The sequence below is a fragment of the Echiichthys vipera genome, assembly GCF_963691815.1.
Source record: "Echiichthys vipera genome assembly, chromosome: 7".
NCBI lineage: Eukaryota > Metazoa > Chordata > Actinopteri > Perciformes > Trachinidae > Echiichthys > Echiichthys vipera.
The window spans coordinates 2,532,087-2,551,425 of NC_139832.1; the positions used below are offsets into that span (position 1 = coordinate 2,532,087).

At 48.2% G+C, this 19,339-nt stretch overlaps 1 protein-coding gene across 1 annotated transcript; it reads right to left on the bottom strand.

Annotated features, from left to right (window-relative positions):
- Positions 1 to 1,911: 1,911 nt before the first annotated feature.
- On the bottom strand, positions 1,912 to 17,614 carry iqub (IQ motif and ubiquitin domain containing; the record flags this gene model as incomplete). Its single annotated transcript, XM_083916374.1, has 13 exons — positions 1,912 to 2,112; positions 3,148 to 3,333; positions 3,444 to 3,692; positions 3,767 to 3,943; positions 4,104 to 4,274; positions 5,780 to 5,955; positions 6,037 to 6,247; positions 6,601 to 6,756; positions 12,075 to 12,250; positions 12,445 to 12,612; positions 13,112 to 13,246; positions 15,295 to 15,432; positions 17,461 to 17,614. The coding sequence occupies 13 exons, from the start codon at positions 17,612 to 17,614 to the stop codon at positions 1,912 to 1,914; spliced, it is 2,298 nt and encodes a 765-aa protein (XP_083772500.1).
- Positions 17,615 to 19,339: the final 1,725 nt, after the last annotated feature.

Here is a 19,339-nt window from a genome sequence, read left to right on the forward strand (position 1 = left end):
GGTGCGGTAGAGCGACTGCAGCTCCGCCCCCGCTGCTCCGATTCTCCGGCCAAACTCACGCTCCATCGTCCTCTCACTTGTGAACATGATCCCGAGGTCCTTGAACTCCTTCACAGGTTTTCTAAAATGTTATGTTTAAATATGCAAATGAGGCCTTTTCTAATGCTAATGCCAACTTTTGGTGAATTTAGGAGAAACCTACAGAGACAAAGTGAAGTCAAATAGATGTTTTAATGCCACCAGTCTGAGAGAGAAGACGTGTTGAGGAAGCAGAAGAGCCCAAATGTTGGTTTTGCCCGGGGTGTCTCTGCTTAAGTAAACACGCAGACGTAATATCAGCACAGTGAACTTAAAGTAACAGGAGCTCTGAGGCTGAACCACAGAGGACGTTCAGACAAACCCCTGACTGATTATCAACACTTTGTTTTTCCCACCTGAGGTGTTGTTGCGTGAAGAGTGTGCTGTTTTCCGTTACCTCGTTAGCGCAGGTGTGTGTTTCCCCCTCAGTCCTCCACTGGAGTTTCTCAAAGCTGCACTTAAAGGGGAATCTGACACAGCCGGCCGTTTGTTATCCGCTACCGTATCCTCCTGGTCACCGACATTTTAACACAATTAAAGATTCTGGTTCCTCACCCGACAGAGAGGAGACGCTCCACGTCCCCAGAGCTTCTGCTGCCCGTGTCTGGTCCGTCGAGGCCCCTCACCTTCACTGCCACCCGTGCAGCAGCGCACCCGACCCAAGTGGTTCCTCCTGTGAGTGGTGGGCCCACAGGATGGAGAGGATGGAGAGGAGGGAGGCGCCACGTCACTTTTTGGGGCTGTGCCCGACCGGGCTCCGTGGCAAACCCGGCCACCAGACGCTCTCCTGACTCCAGACGAGGGCCCCGGGCAGGGTCTCTCTTCCTCTTCCTCGTTTGTCTATTGAGTCTTTGTGAACCGTTCTTAGTCCGGCCCCTCGCCTGAGACCACTCTGCCTCCGTCCCGCGCCCCGTGCTTTAGGGTCCTTGTCCCCCCCTCCAGGCCCGTTTGTACTCACACTACCTGGGCCTCGGAGAATGCTTCTTGCTGCCTATACGTCATCACGCCGTAACACGTCACACGCATTGATGACGTCATGGCGATGCGTGGCTTTGTTTCCAGATCTTTCCGTAGACCTCAGAGTTTTTGTGCGTCTTGTCGACTGTTTTTGAATCTTTTCATGGACCAAATCTGCAGTAAACACTCCACCTCCGCATCACACCAACGTGAACCTTTCACCGCCATTGTTTGAAATGTCCGCGCATGGTCCCTCCTTCTTTTTTCTACGTCCCAACAGGCGCACAGGAAATGACGTCAGAACCGCCGTAGGCCTCGTGCTCGTACACGTGCACACACTCGTGCTCGTACATGTGCAAACGTGCTTTACTAAAGCCCACCTCTCTCAGACGGGCCGTGGACGGCAAGCGTGCCGCTCCTAGGTGCGGTACGGTTTCACTCACACTGGTCAAAGGAACCAGGCTTTACCCGTAAAACCTGTTTGGGCACGGTACGGGAGGCACAGTGTAAGTGCGCCCTTAAAGAATCTGGACTCATGTATGTGACATTTACCAACTACAGGTGTAACTCAGATTATTTTATTATTAAATTCAAATGTAGTGAAAGTGACTTCAGGCATAATTGAAGCTGAAGTTGGAAAATGCCCAATTAAAAAGTTTGGCAAATGGATTTTAGGATTTTCTGTGCAGAGGTAACTACATCCTACTTTCAAAATAAAAGCATCTCATCAGAGTTTACACGAGTCAAACAAAAACCAGGAACTTTATCGTGAACTTTATTTTGGATTTCACACAAAAGCACTTTTAAATGTGTTGAAGTGAGCGAGGGAGGAAGCAGTGACAGGAGACAGACAAGAAACCCACGGGGTGTTTCTGTTTAACGAGCCGAGGCCGTCGGTGGAGTGTCGATGGTGTGCTTGCCTGTCGCCATGGTGACGGACTTGGAGACAAGCTGGTTGCCCAGGGCGGCGGACGGCTTAGCGTCCAGGTACTTGGCCATGACGGGGATCTGGTTGAAGTGACGTCGAGCCAGTGTGTGTTTTTGTTTGATCGTGTTGATGAACGCCGCCTGATATGCCTGAACACACACACACGCGCACACACACACACACACACACACACACACACACACAGGAGGGGGACTCAGTCTGTGTAACAGCTGGAGTCCAAACTTTACCAGCTTTTTACGGTTCGACCGGACAAACAACCTGAAAACGCTTCTGTGCACAAAGACATTTAGTCATGGACGGACTCAGACACAACGGGCCCCTGGGCGCAGACATGTAAGAGGCCCCCCACCCTGTCTACACATGACACACACACTCAAAGAGTCCACATGTAGTATCTTTGTGTCCCTTTGTGGTAATTTTACACCTCGTTTGGTGATTTTCCGTCTCGTGAATCGTCTCCATTTTGTAGTTATTTTGCATCTGTTTGTTGCGAGTTTACGTCTTTTTGAATCTATTTGTGGTGATTTTGCATCCCTTTGTGGTCATTTTGAATCTATTTTCAGTCATTTTGCATCTGTATTTGGTGGTTTTGCATCTGTTTTTGGTGGTTTTGCATCTCATGGTAATTTTTTGTCGATTTTTTTGTTATTTTGCATCTTTTTGTAGTCAGTTTACATAATTTTGAATCTATTTGTGGTGATTATGCAGCCCTTTATAGTCCTTTTACATATATTTTCAGTGATTTGGCATCTATATTCAGTCATTTTACATCATTTGTAATCTATTTGTGGTGATTTCGCATCCTTTATAGTCCTTTTACATCTATTTTCAGTCATTTACATGTCTTTTTGGCAGTTCTGCATCTATTGTCAGTCATTTTGCATCTCTTTATGGTCATTTTGCATCTATTTTCAGTCATTTTGCATCTCCTTTTAATCATTTAACACCTATTTTCAGTCATTTCATCTTTGTGTTCGTTAAAAGTTCTTGGGTTCTTGGAAAAGTCGTTTTTTCATAGTGTTTCAAGAGTGTTTCTTTCTAAACAACAACAATTGTGACCAGTGAGGCCTTTGATCACGTGTCATAATCTGGATACATTTAAAAACCAGGTGGGGATGAGGTCCACCCGTGTGAAGTGAGTGTAAACGTTTACGTGGACAGACCTTTTGGATGTCTTCCACCTCCAGGTGAGCTGAGGTCTCTTCTTTGGACAGCAGGATGCAGTTCCAGGGGCTCCAGTCCCTGTGACGCTCCCAGCGGACTAACACCAGGTTGTAGAGGTCACTGCTGGCGCTGAGGGCCGAGCGGGTACTCCAGACCACCTTCACCAGGTACCGTACGTCCTCCACCTGAGAGGATGCACGTGTAGATGTCAGGGTTAGGGCTTCTGCGCTCTTAAACCATTACAGGACACGACACGCATCCTCTCGAGGATCAGTCAAACTGAAGGGCGGCTCACCTGCAGCAGGAAAGGAATCTTGGCTTCCTCGTTGAGCCGCTGCTCGTCAGCTCGCAGCCTCCTCAGGATGTTCTTGTAGCAGGAGAAGTCATCGCGGGATCTGGCTATGTTGTCGAGCCCGGTGCAGTCCCGGCAGCGACCGCTCAGACGGGCGCTGGCAGACGGGCTGAAGTCAGCGGAGCTCAGGTAGCGATGACAGCCGCGGCAGAGGAGCATGTTGTTCGTCAGCTGAGAGGGATTCTGGGGAACCTGGGATGGAGATGGTCGTCATGTGATTTATATCGGAGAGTGTTCAGAGTTTATGAGCAGGGCACGTCGCTCACCGTCAGCAGCCTGGCCACCTCAGGGTTAAACGCTGGGGTTTTGATGTACTGGAGGAACAGCGTGGAGATCCTCCTCCTCAGTCCCTCCAGATTGGCCTCCTTAACCCCCCGAGGCATCAGGTCCACCTCCCTGTCAATCAAATCCACGATGTCCCGGGTCAGCTGACACTCATGCTCCTGTCACACGAACAAACACAGACACATAACAAGAACTGCAGTGTAGTGACGGACAGACAATGCATTAGTATCTTTGTCATTCATTGCACAAATGTGTGTGTGTGTGTGTGTGTGTGTGTGTGTGTGTGTGTATGTGTGTGTGTATGTGTGTGTGTGGTACCATGACAGTGTGTTTGAGTGTCATGAGGACGTCGAGTCTCTTCTCCTGGCTGACGGTGGACAGACTGATGTCGGTGTACAGATCTCGCAGCTCTCTGGCTCTGATGGTGTGCTGCCTGTCCATCTCCATCAGTCGACCGTCTGCTGCTCGCCACCGATGAGGAGCCGCAGACTGACACACACACACACACACACACGCCACACTGTTAGTACTGCTGCTGACGCTACCTTGAGTAATACCTGTATTGGCCATTTGTCTGCAAAAGCAAACTCAAATCTAACTTTTTTTGGGCAGTTTTTCAAGCCTTTATTATAAAGGACAGACATGAAATGGGGTGAGAGAGAGAGGGGGAGACATGCAGCAAAGGACCGCAGGTCAGAGTTGAACCCCCGGCCTCTGCCTCGAGGAGCTTCAGCCTCTTTACATGGGGTGACTGTTCTTACCACTGTGCCACCAGCCGCCCCTTAAATCACGGTCACTGATGCACTGTGGGTTTGTGTATGATTTATCGTCCATGAACAAGAAAGCAAAGCGGCAGCCGCTACCTCTCTAGCTCTAGTGAGAAATCACAGGTCCACCCAGGTGCATGCTGGTCCACTACCTGCCTACTGAAGCTACTTACATAACCTCAGGTGCTCAAACTGTTACCCAGTTCACACACAAACTGATCATTCAAAAACTAAATATGAGGTGCTCAGTGGTTAGAGCAGGCACCCCATACACAGAAGCTAAGAGCATTTTATCTATTTTCAGCCATTTTACATCTATTTTCAGCCATTTTACATCTATTTTCAGTCATTTTACATCTATTTTCAGTCATTTTACATCTATTTTCAGCCATTTTACATCTGTTTTCAGTCATTTTACATCTAATTTCAGTCATTTACATCTATTTTCAGTCATTTTACATCTATTTTCAGCCATTTTACATCTGTTTTCAGTCATTTTACATCTGTTTTCAGTCATTTTACATCTATTTTCATCCGTTTTATATCTATTTTCAGCCGTTTTACATCTGTTTCAGTCATTTTACATCTTTCTTTAGTCATTTACATATATTTTCAGCCATTTTACATCTATTTTCAGTCTGTTTTCAGCCATTTTACATCTTTCTTTAGTCATTTACATCTATTTTCAGTCATTTTACATCTATTTTCAGCCGTTTTACATCTATTTTCAGCCGTTTTACATCTATTTTCAGCCGTTTTACATCCTTTTTTAGTCGTTTTACACCTATTTTCAGCCATTTTACATCTGTTTTCAGTCATTTGACGTCCTTCTTTAGTCATTTTACACCTATTTTCAGCCATTTTACATCTATTTACAGTCATTTTACATCTGTTTTCAGTCATTTTATATCTGTTTTTGGTGATTTGCATCTGATTTCTTTAGTCATTTTGCATCTATTTTTCCTGGGTGCAGTGGCCTGAGATCTCTCTCTCTCTCTCTCTCTCAAAACATAACTCTGCTAAATCGTCTTGACTCTTCTTGACTTCTATACAAACTTACTGGAACAAACTCTTTTGTCTATGATTGAGCAGAAGTTTCCTGTTCTGACGAAAATACTGAAAATTTGTTTTTAATGTGATTATTTTAAAGTAGGTATCTAGCTGCACATAAAACTGTAAGGGAGGGAGCTGGGATGTGGGAACGGAGGATGAGCGGTGACCTCTGACCTTATCCAGGAAGCTCCTTATGGTTTTGTCATAGTTGTTGTTCTGGACGGCAATACAGTGGCGTCCGATGGTGGCGATGAACTGAGTCTCCTGCTCCAGCAGCAAGCAGAGAGCTGCTTTCCTCTCCGCTCCTCTCAGGGACGAGTTGATCTGCTGCTCCTCCTCACGCCTCCACTCTGGAACACACACAGTTTACACATGTGACTCGTCAGCATCCCCTCCTCAAACACAGCGTCCCCCCGCCCGCCTCAGCCTACTCTCTAAAGCTTGGTACAGCAGGTTGAAGTCCTCCTTCCTCTGCGGGTTCATCCAGCGGTGGCGGCGGTCTCTCAGCTGCTCCTCCTTCTCCTCCTCTCTCCTCTTCTCCTGCATCTCCAGCCAGGCCAGCCGCCGGTCCCGATCCTTTTTCAGCCGGTCCACCTCCTGCTGGGCCAACCAGCGCCGAGCAAACGTCTGCAGACGGATCGCCTGAGCGGGTGACAAGAGAGGAGGAAGGCAGGTCATCACAGAAGAAGAGAGAAACAACAGGGGCTGCATATAATCCTTGGTGGTGCATTTACTACATCTCATCTCATCTTCAGCCTCTTATCCGGGGTCGGGTCGCAGGGGCAGAAGCTCCAGCAGGGGACCCCAAACTTCCCTTTCCTGGGCCACATTAACCAGCTCTAACTGGGGGATCCTGAGGAGTTCTCAGGACCAGTGTGGAGATCTAATCTCTCCACCTGGTCTTGGGTCTTCCCCGAGGCCTCCTCCCAGCTGGACGTGCCTGGAAGAGACTTCCTTCACTATAATCACTAATAGCAAACTCAGTGTTCACTCACAGCTCGCAGCCTCCTGTCATGATACTCGTCCGCGGTGACATAGTTGCCGGGGGCGACCAGCTTGTCGTTCACACAGGAGACGTAGCAGCCGATCCCGGTCATCTGAGTGGAGACGTTGACGGGACACTGCTGGACCTGAGACTTCAGCTCGACTGTCTGACAGAGACGGAGACACAGAGAAGGAGACTGAACATGGACATTTTTCTATCATCTCATCTCATCTTCAACCACTAACCCGGGGTCGGGTCTCAGGGGCAGCAGCTTTAACAGGGGACCCCAAACTTCCCTTTCCCGGGCCACATTAACCAGCTCTAACTGGGGGATCCTGAGGCGTTCCCAGGCCAGTGTGGAGATCTAATCTCTCCACCTGGTCCTGGGTCATTACGTTAATAATAATACACTTTTTCGTTGAGATTTCCGTTGGTTGCTCATGTAAAAGAAATTCTCCGGAGTCCTCAGTGTTTCTCAAATCATGTCTTTACTCAGCTGCGTGCAGACAGAAGAGACGCTCCCCAACCGGGTCCCAAATGTTCTCTGGCTCTCTCCAAGTAGCTTCAGCACATACACAGTCACATCACAGCACCTTACAAACACAAGGTCATCACAGTAACAAAGCAGCAAAACACATTACCCAATGTTTATGACCCCAGAAGATGTTATCAGTGTTTTACGACCACCAAATTTGCAAAGACCTCCATGTGACTTCTCTCTGCAACCCCCCCAGCACTCATTCACAGGTCGACTGTTGTGTTAATCATCATACAAGAACCAAGGATTTACATCATAGACTAAGGGCGCACTCACACTGTCCTTCTGCACCGCGCCAAAACCGTTTTTCGGGTCAAGCCTAGTGCGTTTGACCAGTGTGAGTGCAACCGCTCCACGCATAACTGCGGCCAGCTGACCGTCCATGGCCCGTCTGAGAGATTTGGGCTTTTGTAAAGCACGTTTGCACATGTACGAGCACGACCGTGCGCACGTGTACGAGCACGAGCATGAGGCCTACGGCGGCTCTGAGGTCATTTCCTGTGCGCCTGTTGGGACGTAGAAAAAAGAAGGAGGGACCATGCGCGGACATTTCAAACAATGGCGGCGAAAGGTTCACGTTGGTGTGATGCGGAGGTGGAGTGTTTACTGCAGATTTGGTCGATGAAAAGATTCAAAAACAGTCGACAAGACGCACAAAAACTCCGAGGTCTACGGAAAGATCTGGAAACAAAGCCACGCATCGCCATGACGTCATCAATGCGTGTGACGTGTTACGGCGTGATGACGTATAGGCAGCAAGAAGCAATCTCCGAGGCCCAGGTAGTGTGAGTACAAACGGGCCTGGAGGGGGGGACAAGGACCCTAAAGCACGGGGCACGGGACGGACGCACAGTGGGAGTGCGCCCTTAGAAACACTTACAAAGAAAGAAGGAAACCCCTGGTTATTTCCCACACTCATCTCTGTAAGGAATGAGCTGAACTCACGTCCACTAAAGGCAGCTGATGTTGAATTCACACGAGCGAAAACTGCAAATATGAAGGTTTTGTGATGAGGAGGGGCCTGAGGAGGGGCCTGAGGAGGGGCCTGAGGAGGGGCCTGAGGAGGGGCCTGAGGAGGGGCCTGCGTCCGGCCCCACACACAGATATGGATGAGGTGTGTGATGAAGGGAAGCAGGGCGGCTGTGAACATCTCTAGGCCACAGCCGAGGTCACAGGACATCGGGCTGTTGATTGAGGTCCACTGAAGTAACATTTTTACCTTTTCCCGCCTCCTGACAGAGATTGATGATGCTCGAGTGCCCTCGGTCAAACCTTTAATTATCCATGACCTTTAAATGTCTGGAACCATCTCAGAGAGTCCAAAAGGACAGCACACATATTTAAACCTCGTTTAACTGAGACACTGATTATATAAGCAACAGTATAATACACTTCAGCTCCAACACCACAGACATGAGGAGCAACTAGTTGCATTCACTTCCTCATGGAGAGGGTCAGCGCACACTGATGGAAGTCAGGCGGACAGAGACGCAACACAATGACGCCCAGGGTTCTTACACCTTCTCATCTCATCTTCAGCCTCCTATCCAGGATCAGGTCGCGGGGGCAGCAGCTTTAGCAGGGGACCCCAAACTTCCCTTTCGTGGGCCACATTAACCAGCTCTAACTGGGGGATCCTGAGGCGTTCCCAGGCCAGTGTGGAGATCTAATCTCTCCACCTGGTCCTGGGTCTTCCCCGAGGCCTCCTCCCAGCTGGACGTGCCTGGAACACCTCCCTAGGGAGGCGCCCAGGGTTCATCCTTACCAGATGATCCTGAACCACCTCAACTGGCTCCTTTCAATTCATTCAATTCAGCCGGGATTCCAACCAGGAACCCTCTCGCTGTGAGGCAACAGTGCTAACCACCACACCTCTGTGTCGCCGACATTCATGTTTTTTTGAATGAAAATGATGAAAGTATCTGTGGTTTATAGCTATAAATGATCCGGGCCATTCAAATTAAAACAAACAAACAAAAAAAAAGACATTTAGGGTTTTGGCTTTAATTTGAATTTGCCAGGATCATTTATATCTATAAACCATGGATACGTTCATCATCAGCTGTTGGTTTTTAAAGGCTGGATGTCATCAGCCCTCTCTACCTGTGCTCTGCATAACGTCTGCACATCTGGTTCATATCAACAGATCCTCTAAGATCCACAAGAAAACAACGTGAAATACAACATTTTTGACAAGGAAATCTAAAAGACGGATGCTCTGTGAACTGTTTCCACGCCTGTTAATGTCCAGAAAAACAGTTTTAATAAAGCGGAAGGGCTCGTGGAGATTCCTTGTTATAAACTTAGATTCCTATGACATCCTGAGATGATGAAGATAGGATGTGCTGAAACAAGAGGTGGGAAGAAAGAAGGAATAATGAGGCCATCAGGCTGCAATCCTGTGGTGAGTAAACAGTCTTTAGTGAGGGGCAGCAGGTCCTCTCATCACCAACGACACCACAGAGCCCCACACACACACACACACACACACACACACACACACACACACGGCGGTCTCATTACAGCAGCGGTGTGTGTCTTCAGGTATTCACATCTGTAATGAGCCAACCGCCGTCATTGGTGTATGTCATGTCATACTCTCCAACTGATGAGGGCGCAGACACACACACACACAACCACACACACAAAAACACTTGTGTTGTTGTATATATATATATATATATACACACACAACAACACAAGCAGCATCAAGTTAAACAGATTTACACTCAGTTTTCTGTGTGTCAAGCCCCGTAATACAGTGAATCCTGGTCTTTTTGGAGGTTTCTGCTGCTGTTGAACTGCGTTACACTGACATGTGTTGTCCAGCCTCACTAGTTTAAACAGGGCAGACAAAAACCTCTCAATGTAACACAATTCAACAGCAGTGCAGAGGTACAGCCTCCAAACTGATCATGTAGATTCTCCCTAAGAAGTCATCTCATCTTATCTTCAGCCTCTTGTCGGGGTCGGGTCTCGGGGGCAGCAGCTCCAGCAGGGGACCCCAAACTTCCCTTTCCTGGGCCACATTAACCAGCTCTAACTGGGGGATCCTGAGGCGTTCCCAGGCCAGTGTGGAGATCTAATCTCTCCACCTGGTCCTGGGTCTTCCCCGAGGCCTCCTCCCAGCTGGACGTGCCTGGAACACCTCCCTAGGGAGGCGCCCAGGGTTCATCCTTACCAGGTGATCCTGAACCACCTCAACTGGCTCCTTTCAACGCAAAGGAGCAGCGGCTCTACTCCGAGTTCCTCACGGATGCTGAACTTCTCCCCCTCTCTCTAAGGGAGACTCCAGACCCCCTCCTGAGGAAACACATTTCACACGCTTGGACCTGGACCTGGTTCTTTGGGTCCTGACCCAGCTTTCATGACCACAGGTGAGGGTAGGAACCAGGACTGAGCGGTAGATCCAGAGCTTTGTCTTCCTCAGCTCTCTTTTGGTCACAACGGTGTTGTAGAGCGACTGCAGCTCCGCCCCCGCTGCTCCGATTCTCAGGCCAAACTCACGCTCCATCGTCCCCTCACTCGTGAACAAGATCCCGAGGTACTTGAACTCCTTCACTTGGGGACAGGGCTCATTCGGTTTTCAATTTTTTAAAAACACGAAGAAACGCTGAACATCCTCTCTTTGGAGCGCTGCTATCTCTGTCTGACTTGGGTTTTTTTTACTCAGGAAGCAACAAAAGTTCCAGACGTTCATTTCGACAGAGAAAATATACAGAGATAAAAGCGGCAGAAAATCCAGTGTGATGGGATCTCTCTTTGATGGAAGTTTCAAGTCTCTGCAAGTTGAGTTTCAAAGGAACGAGAATGAAAGGAAGAGAAGAAATCAATCTCAAAAGTGATGCATGACCTGGAAAATGATCAGCAGCGATGTGGAAAGAAGCGTTAGTTCAGTATTTCTGTGTGTTTCTTTGCTTTATGTGGATAAATGTATGCAGATCACATACTCATTAAATGCGATGCTCAGCGCAGAGGTGTCATTGTGACCATTTGTCTTCCGTCTTCTTGTTCCAGGAGCTCATTTACTCTCTCTCTCTGTAATTAGATTGTTTCATTTGCACTCGAAGTCCTGTTCTGTCTCATGGCTGGATGAGAAAACGCTGTTTTGCAGTAATGAGTGACCTTTAAATGCAGCAAACCCCGTCCAGCTGTGTGGTTTTGTGCGTTTGAAATGAGCTTTTAATCATCTATATATATTATTATTTTGTATGCTGTTATAGCATATAATCTTGGTTCCTACCCTCACCACCAGGGGACGATGGAGCGTGAGTTTGGCCGGAGAATCGGAGCAGCAGGGGCGGAGCTGCAGTCGCTCTACCGCACCGTTGTGACGAAAAGAGAGTTGAGGAAGGCAAAGCTCTGGATCTACCGCTCAGTCCTGGTTCCTACCCTCACCTGTGGTCATGAAAGCTGGGTCAGGACCCAAAGAACCAGGTCCAGGTCAGGACCCAAAGAACCAGGTCGTGGGCACAAGCGTGTGAAATGTGTTTCCTCAGGAGGGGGTCTGGAGTCTCCCTTAGAGAGAGGGGGAGAAGTTCAGCATCCGTGAGGAACTCGGAGTAGAGCCGCTGCTCCTTTGCGTTGAAAGGAGCCAGTTGAGGTGGTTCAGGATCATCTGGTAAGGATGAACCCTGGGCGCCTCCCTAGGGAGGTGTTCCAGGCACGTCCAGCTGGAACGAGGCCTCGGGGAAGACCCAGGACCAGGTGGAGAGATTAGATCTCCACACTGGCCTGGGAACGCCTCAGGATCCCCCAGTTAGAGCTGGTTAATGTGGCCCAGGAAAGGGAAGTTTGGGGTCCCCTGCTGGAGCTGCTGCCCCCGCGACCCGACCCCGGATAAGAGGCTGAGATGAGATGCTGTTTTAAATAATGTCTGCAAACAAACGTATCACCCCCCGTGAAGACTGAGGTGCGTCACTTTGTGTTGAAGCTCTGGACTGCACCTGTGTGTCGCGGCTGAAGACCACCGCTCCTCTGTCGGGTCTCCTCTTGGGCCGTGTCTGGACGGCAGCGTGGTGGTACTCGGCCCCTGTTAGCTGGTGTCTGTAGCCGCCGAGGAAGCTCTTCTTCTGGGGGGGTCGCTCGATCTCAACCACCACCTCCTGGAACTCGTCCTCATCTGGAAGTCAGAGAGAGACGTTTGACAGAGGGAGGAAGTCTGTCCGTCTGTCGCCGAGTGTGTGTCCGAAAACACACGAATGTGCAAAAAATGTTGTGAAATCAGCTTTGCAAATAATTTCATCCTTCATTTACAACTTGGAATAATTTCAGCTGCTGTGTTTGAACGTGAAACACACACACACACACACACACCTGTTTGGACCCTGACGGTGATGACGTCCGGCATGTTGTCGTGCTCTGGGGGTCGGAGCGGGCGGAGTGGGTGGGCTGTCGGGTCGGCTGAGCTCATCTCCATCCGGGTGGAGCTGTGAGGCTGCACGCCGAGCTCCATCAGGCTCCGCTGCTCCTCCACCTCTCTGCCTGAAACACACACCCATCGCTTTGATTTACACATGAGGAGGGAGGTGAGTCACACGCATTGATGACGTCATGGCGATGCGTGGCTTTGTTTCCAGATCTTTCCGTAGACCTCAGAGTTTTTGTGCGTCTTGTCGACTGTTTTTGAATCTTTTCATCAACCAAATCTGCAGTAAACACTCCACCTCCGCATCACACCAACGTGAACCTTTCACCGCCATTGTTTTAAATGTCCGCGCATGGTCCCTCCTTCTTTTTTCTACGTCCCAACAGGCGCACAGGAAATGACCTCAGAACCGCCGTAGGCCTCGTGCTCGTACACGTGCGCACGCTCGTGGTCGTACACGTGCAAACGTGCTTTACAAAAGCCCACCTCTCCCAAACGGGCCGTGGACGGCTAGCGTGCCGCTCCTAGGTGCGGTAATGTTGCACTCACACTGGTCAAAGGAACCAGAACGTCGCTCCTAAGACTCAGACCAGCGTTTGTTAGAAACAGACGTACCATCCAGAGAGATCTGCAGCACCTCAGCAGGAACTCTGAGCTCGGCGGCGAGGTGAAGCTTCAGTTCCCGAATGCTGAGGCCGATGGCGAAGGCCACGGTCATCACGTGACCCTCTGGCACCAGCACCACCTTCACTGCAACAACATAGACACGTTCAGTCAGACTGGGTTACCTCTGAACTCTGTCATTTCTTTAATTATTTATTCATCAACCTTCATTCATAACCGCTTGTCCCTGTCGGGTCGCGGGGGGGCTGGAGCCGATCCCAGCTGACATCGGGCGTGAGGCGGGGTAAACCCTGGACAGGACGCCAGTCTATCACAGGACACATAGAGACGAACAGAGACAGACAACCATTCACACCTACGGGTGATTTAGAGTCATCAATGAACCCAACACCTGCACGTCTTTGGACTGTGGGAGGAAACCGGAGAACCCGGAGAAAACCCACGCAGACACGGGGACAACATGCAAACTCCACACAGAAGGGCCCCAGCTGGGATTCAAACCAGAAACCCTCTTGCTGTGTTATTACATTGCTTATAAAGTGGGTTTAGCAGCATCATTGTTATGGATTGTATCATTTTTCTGTTAAATTCTCAACAACAAGCGACTTATTCATCGTAAATCCTCAGAGCTGAAAGTTTATTTAACGCCGTTTCTTTGTTACTTTGCTAACAGGACCTGATATCAAGCCTCATGTTGTGTACTTCCTGTCTGGTTGCCTAGATACAGCACAGCGTAGGTACTTTAACACACTTCACCTGCAAATCTTTCCATTATTCTGCTAATCCCAGAATACGTGAATATGATCCGCATTCATTTGTTACGGTGTGTTTATTTCCTGCTTCCCTGCTTTATCACAACCTTTAAATTAAACTGAGTGATCCGAGACTAATTCAGATTTGGGAAATGTGTCACAGTGTCACAGATCAGTGTCGGGGAGCCGAAGTCTGAACTATCTTGTAGAAATCAACAGAGTTTCATTGGGAAGATAAACCAAATGAACTCCATCAGGCTGCATCGCAAACATAAAACTCTGATGACTGAGACGTTATCTTTACTTTCAGTCTTTTATGTCCCAGTTTTTACATTGTTTTTGTATTGTTTGTTTTGCGTCAATATCTTTATTTTAATCACATATACTGCACACAACACTTACCCTACTTGTATTAGATTCCATATTAGTTTCTTATTTTAACATCTCATCTCATCTTCAGCCTCTTATCCGGGGTCGGGTCTCGGGGGCAGCAGCTCCAGCAGGGGACCCCAGACTTCCCTTTCCCGGGCCACATTAACCAGCTCTAACTGGGGGATCCTGAGGCGTTCCCAGGCCAGTGTGGAGATCTAATCTCTCCACCTGGTCCTGGGTCTTCCCCGAGGCCTCCTCCCAGCTGGACGTGCCTGGAACACCTCCCTAGGGAGGCGCCCAGGGTTCATCCTTACCAGATGATCCTGAACCACCTCAACTGGCTCCTTTCAACGCAAAGGAGCAGCGGCTCTACTCCGAGTTCCTCACGGATGCTGAACTTCTCCCCCTCTCTTTAAGGGAGACTCCAGACCCCCTCCTGAGGAAAGACGTTTCACACGCTTGGACCTGGACCTGGTTCTTTGGGTCATGTCTGTTTCTACCATCATATATTTAAAGCGTCCTCGGGTCCCTTGAAAGGCGCTTTAAAAGTTAAATCTATTATTATTGTTAGGGTAGGGCGACACGTTGGAGTGTCGGTCAGCACTGTCGCCACACAACAAGAGGGTTCCTGGTTCGCATCCCGGCTGTGTGGAGTTTGCATGTTGTCCCCGTGTCTGCGTGGGTTTTCTCCGGGTTCTCCGGTTTCCTCCCACAGTCCAAAGACGTGCAGGTGTTCGGTTCATTGATGACTCTAAATCACCCGTAGGTGTGAATGGTTGTCTGTCTCTGTTCGTCTCTATGTGTCCTGTGATAGACTGGCGTCCTGTCCAGGGTGGACCCCGCCTCACGCCCGATGTCAGCTGGGATCTGAACCAGCCCCCCCGCGACCCCGACAGGGACAAGTTGTTGAAGATGAATGAATGATTGTTGTTAGGGTGATGTGGTTTTATGGGAACATAAATATTCAGATTTGAAACATTTGCAGATGAGTGGTGGCAGATTCAGGATGTTTAAGATCAGTTAGGGTGCAGTTAATAGATATTTTTCTACCTGTTGCCGTAGAGTTTCTAACATTTTCTTTTCTCTGAGGTTCTTCAAGCTGCTCATCATCATCACCATCATCATCATCGTCATCATCGGCGGGCAGATCCGCCTGAGTTTCAGCTTCCTCCACAGTCTCCAGCTCATCTACACAGTCCAGAAAGATCAAATCTGAATATCAATCAGTATTTATTACCGTCAAACTCTAGACTTGATATAATCATTTTAAAAATAACATTATTCAACTGAATGTACCTTTAAATCTGAAATAAATGGTTTGATACTTGGAACATTTAAATATTTATAAGTTGATTTATAATATTGTCAAGGTCTCACCTGTGTCCATACTGGACCTGAGGTCAAACTGGACCTGAAGTCAAACTGGACTCACCTGAGGTCAAACTGGACTCACCTGAGGTCAAACTGGACCTGTGTTCAAACTGGACTCACCTGAGGTCAAACTGGACTCACCTGAGGTCAAACTGGACTCACCTGAAGTCAAACTGGACTCATTTATACTCAAACTGGACCTGAAATGAAACTGGACTTGAAGTCAAACTGGACTCACCTGTGGACTCAACTATGGTCAAACTGGACTCACTTGTGGTCTAACCTGACTTACTTATACTCAAACTGGACCTGAAGTATAACTGGACTAATTTAAAGTCAAACTGGACTCACCTGTGGTCAAACTGGACTCACCTGAGGTCAAACTGGACTCACCTGTGGTCAAACTGGACCTGAAGTCAAACTGGACTCACCTGTAGTCAAACTGGACCCTCCTGGGGTCAAACTGGACTCACCTGAGGTCAAACTGGACTTACTTATACTCAAACTGGACCTGAAGTCAAACTGGACTAATTTGTAGTCAAACTGGACCTGAAGTCAAACTGGACTCACCTGTGGTCAAACTGGAGCTGAAGTCAAACTGGACTCACCTGTGGTCAATGTGGACTAATTTGTAGTCAAACTGGACTCACCTGTGGTCAATGTGGACTAATTTGTAGTCAAACTGGACTCACCTGTGGTCAATGTGGACTAATTTGTAGTCAAACTGGACTCACCTGTGGTCAAACTGCACTCACCTGTGGTCAAACTGCACTCACCTGTGGTCAAACTGCACTCACCTGTGGTCAAACTGCACTCACCTGTGGTCAAACTGGACTCACCTGAAGTCAAACTGGACTCATTTAAAGTCAAACTGGACTTATTTAAAGTCAAACTGGACTCACCTGTAGTCAAACTGGACTCATCTAAGGTCAAACTGGAATAATTTAAAGTCAAACCGGACCTGAGTTCAAACTGGACCTGAGGTCAAACTGGACTGGACTCATTTAAAGTCAAACTGGACCTGAAGTCAAACTGGACTCACCTGTGGTCAAACTGGACTCAACTGAAGTCAAACTGAACTCACCTGTGGTCAAACTGGACTCAACTGATGTCAAACTGAACTCACCTGTGGTCAAACTGGACTCAACTGATGTCAAACTGGACTCACCTGAGGTCAAACTGGACTCAACTGATGTCAAACTGGACTCACCTGTGGTCAAACTGGACTCAACTGAAGTCAAACTGGACTCACCTGAAGTCAAACTGGACTCACCTGTGCACTCACCTGTGGTCAAATTGGAATCACCTTAAGTCAATCAGGATCTAAGGTCAAACTGGACCCTCCTGGGGTTAAACTGGACTCACCTGAGGTCAAACTGGACTCACCTGAAGTCAAACTGGACCCTCCTGGGGTTAAACTGGACTCACCTGAGGTCAAACTGGACCCTCCTGGGGTCAAACTGGACTCACCAGAGGTCAAACTGGACTTACTTATACTCAAACTGGACCTGAAGTCAAACTGGACTAATTTGTAGTCAAACTGGACCTGAAGTCAAACTGGAGCTGAAGTCAAACTGGACTCACCTGTGGTCAAACTGGACCTGAAGTCAAACTGGACTCACCTGTGGTCAAACTGGACCTGCGGTCAAACCGGACCTGAAGTCAAACTGGACTCACCTGAAGTCAAAGTGGACTCATTTAAAGTCAAACTGGACTCATCTAAGGTCAAACTGGACTCACCTGGGGTCAAACTGGACTCACCTGTGGTCAAACTGGACTCACCTGAAGTCAAACTGGACTCACCTGGGGTCAAACTGGACTCACCTGGGGTCAAACTGGACTCACCTGAGGTGTGCCCTTGAGCCGGGAACTCGCGTCCTCCTCTGCCCGGCTCTCTGTCGCCCTCGGGCGGCTGTTCTTCTGTCTCTCCGCCTGGTTGTAGCTCCGTGTCTTCATCTTCTTTCCTCTCCCGTTCTTCATTCCCTCTTTGCTCCGCCATGGCGCCGGTGACACGGTGAGAAACGGGTTCACTGTCACCGTTCAAACTTCTTCTTTAATCCCAGGTTCGTTTTGTTGTCTCTATTATTTTAAAACGAGATTTGGAGCTAGCTAAGCGGAGCTAACAACTGCCCCTGGAACGTTAGCCCGTTCCTAGGCAACGCCAGAGTTTACACGTTGCTACAGCAACCGCAAACGGCACACAGAGACTTCTGACAAAAAGGAAAATGGCGGAGAATAATATGATTAGTTTTGTTCGTTTGTAGCTTTTAAAATAACAAATAAAGATTTAATTTTAGCTTCAGGAACTATTACATGCCCCAAAATATTAAACTATGATCAACTGAACCAGCTAAGATGACAAAAATACATTTTTATTAATGTAAACAAACAGAAATGTTGAACTATTCTTTTAGGTGATGTTGCAGTAGCAAAACTAGTAGTTGTAGCCCACTAAGTTTTGACAAATATGTATATTATTGTTGTTGTTAAATATGTTGTTTGTACAGCTGGAGTTTGAAACTAAATCAATGTCTCCCTGGGATTATTAAAGTATTTCTGATTCTGATCAGAGAGTAAATAGGAGTCTTACAAGCTGCTGGATCCAGTGGCGTGCACAGACTTTTTGAAGGGCACGGGCGAAAAGGTCAAAAAAGGGCACAAATAGCGCATCCTCATCACTTTAGCACATGTTTTGGCTCCTAGGGGGCACTTTAGCACACGTTTTGGTTTCCTAGAGGGCACTTTAGCACATGTTTGGTTTCCTAGAGGGCACTTTAGCACATGTTTGGTTTCCTAGAGGGCACTTTAGCACATGTTTGGTTTCCTAGAGGGCACTTTAGCACATGTTTTGGTTTCCTAGAGGGCACTTTAGCGCACATTTTGGCTCCTAGAGGACACTTTAGCACAATTTTTGCCTCCTAGAGGGCACTTTAGCACATGTTTTGGTTTCCTAGAGGGCACTTTAGCACATGTTTTGGTTTCCTAGGGGGCACTTTAGCACACGTTTTGGCTCCTAGAGGACACTTTAGCACACGTTTTGGTTTCCTAGAGGGCACTTTAGCTCATGTTTTGGTTTCCTAGAGGACACTTTAGCACATGTTTATGCTCCTAGAGGGCACTTAAGCACATGTTTTGGCTTCCAGAGGACACTTTAGCACAATTTTTGTCTCCTAGAGGGCACTTTAGCACACGTTTTGGCTCCTAGAGGGCACTTTAGCAAGTGTTTTGGCTCCTAGAGGGCACTTTAGCACGCGTTTTGGCTCCTAAAGAGCACTTTAGCATGCGTTCTGGCTCCTAGAGGGCACTTTAGCTCATGTTTTTGCCTCTCAGGGGGCACTTAAGTACACGTTTTGCGTCCTAGAGGGCACTTTAGCACACGTTTAAGGTCCCAAGAGTGCACTTTAGTATGCATTTTGGCCACTAGCTGGATCAGGTGTAATAGTAGATATTGTATTACTAGTATTTAATTATTTGTATTATTGACTGAGGATGCTGAGACCTTTACTCACTCAGTCACTCAGCGCTCGTTACCTCAAACACTTTCATATCCGTGCACAGTTTAAATTTGGACAGATGAAATGTTTAAAAGCTGCTCGTGTCAGTGTTGTTGATCAGAAACGGTCCTATTTTAGTCGTTTTACAGCCTCCCCTCTCTGCACAGGGACAGCACTGGAGCTTTACGTTGAGCTGCACCGCTGCTATTTCAGTCTGTGAGCCTGCAGAG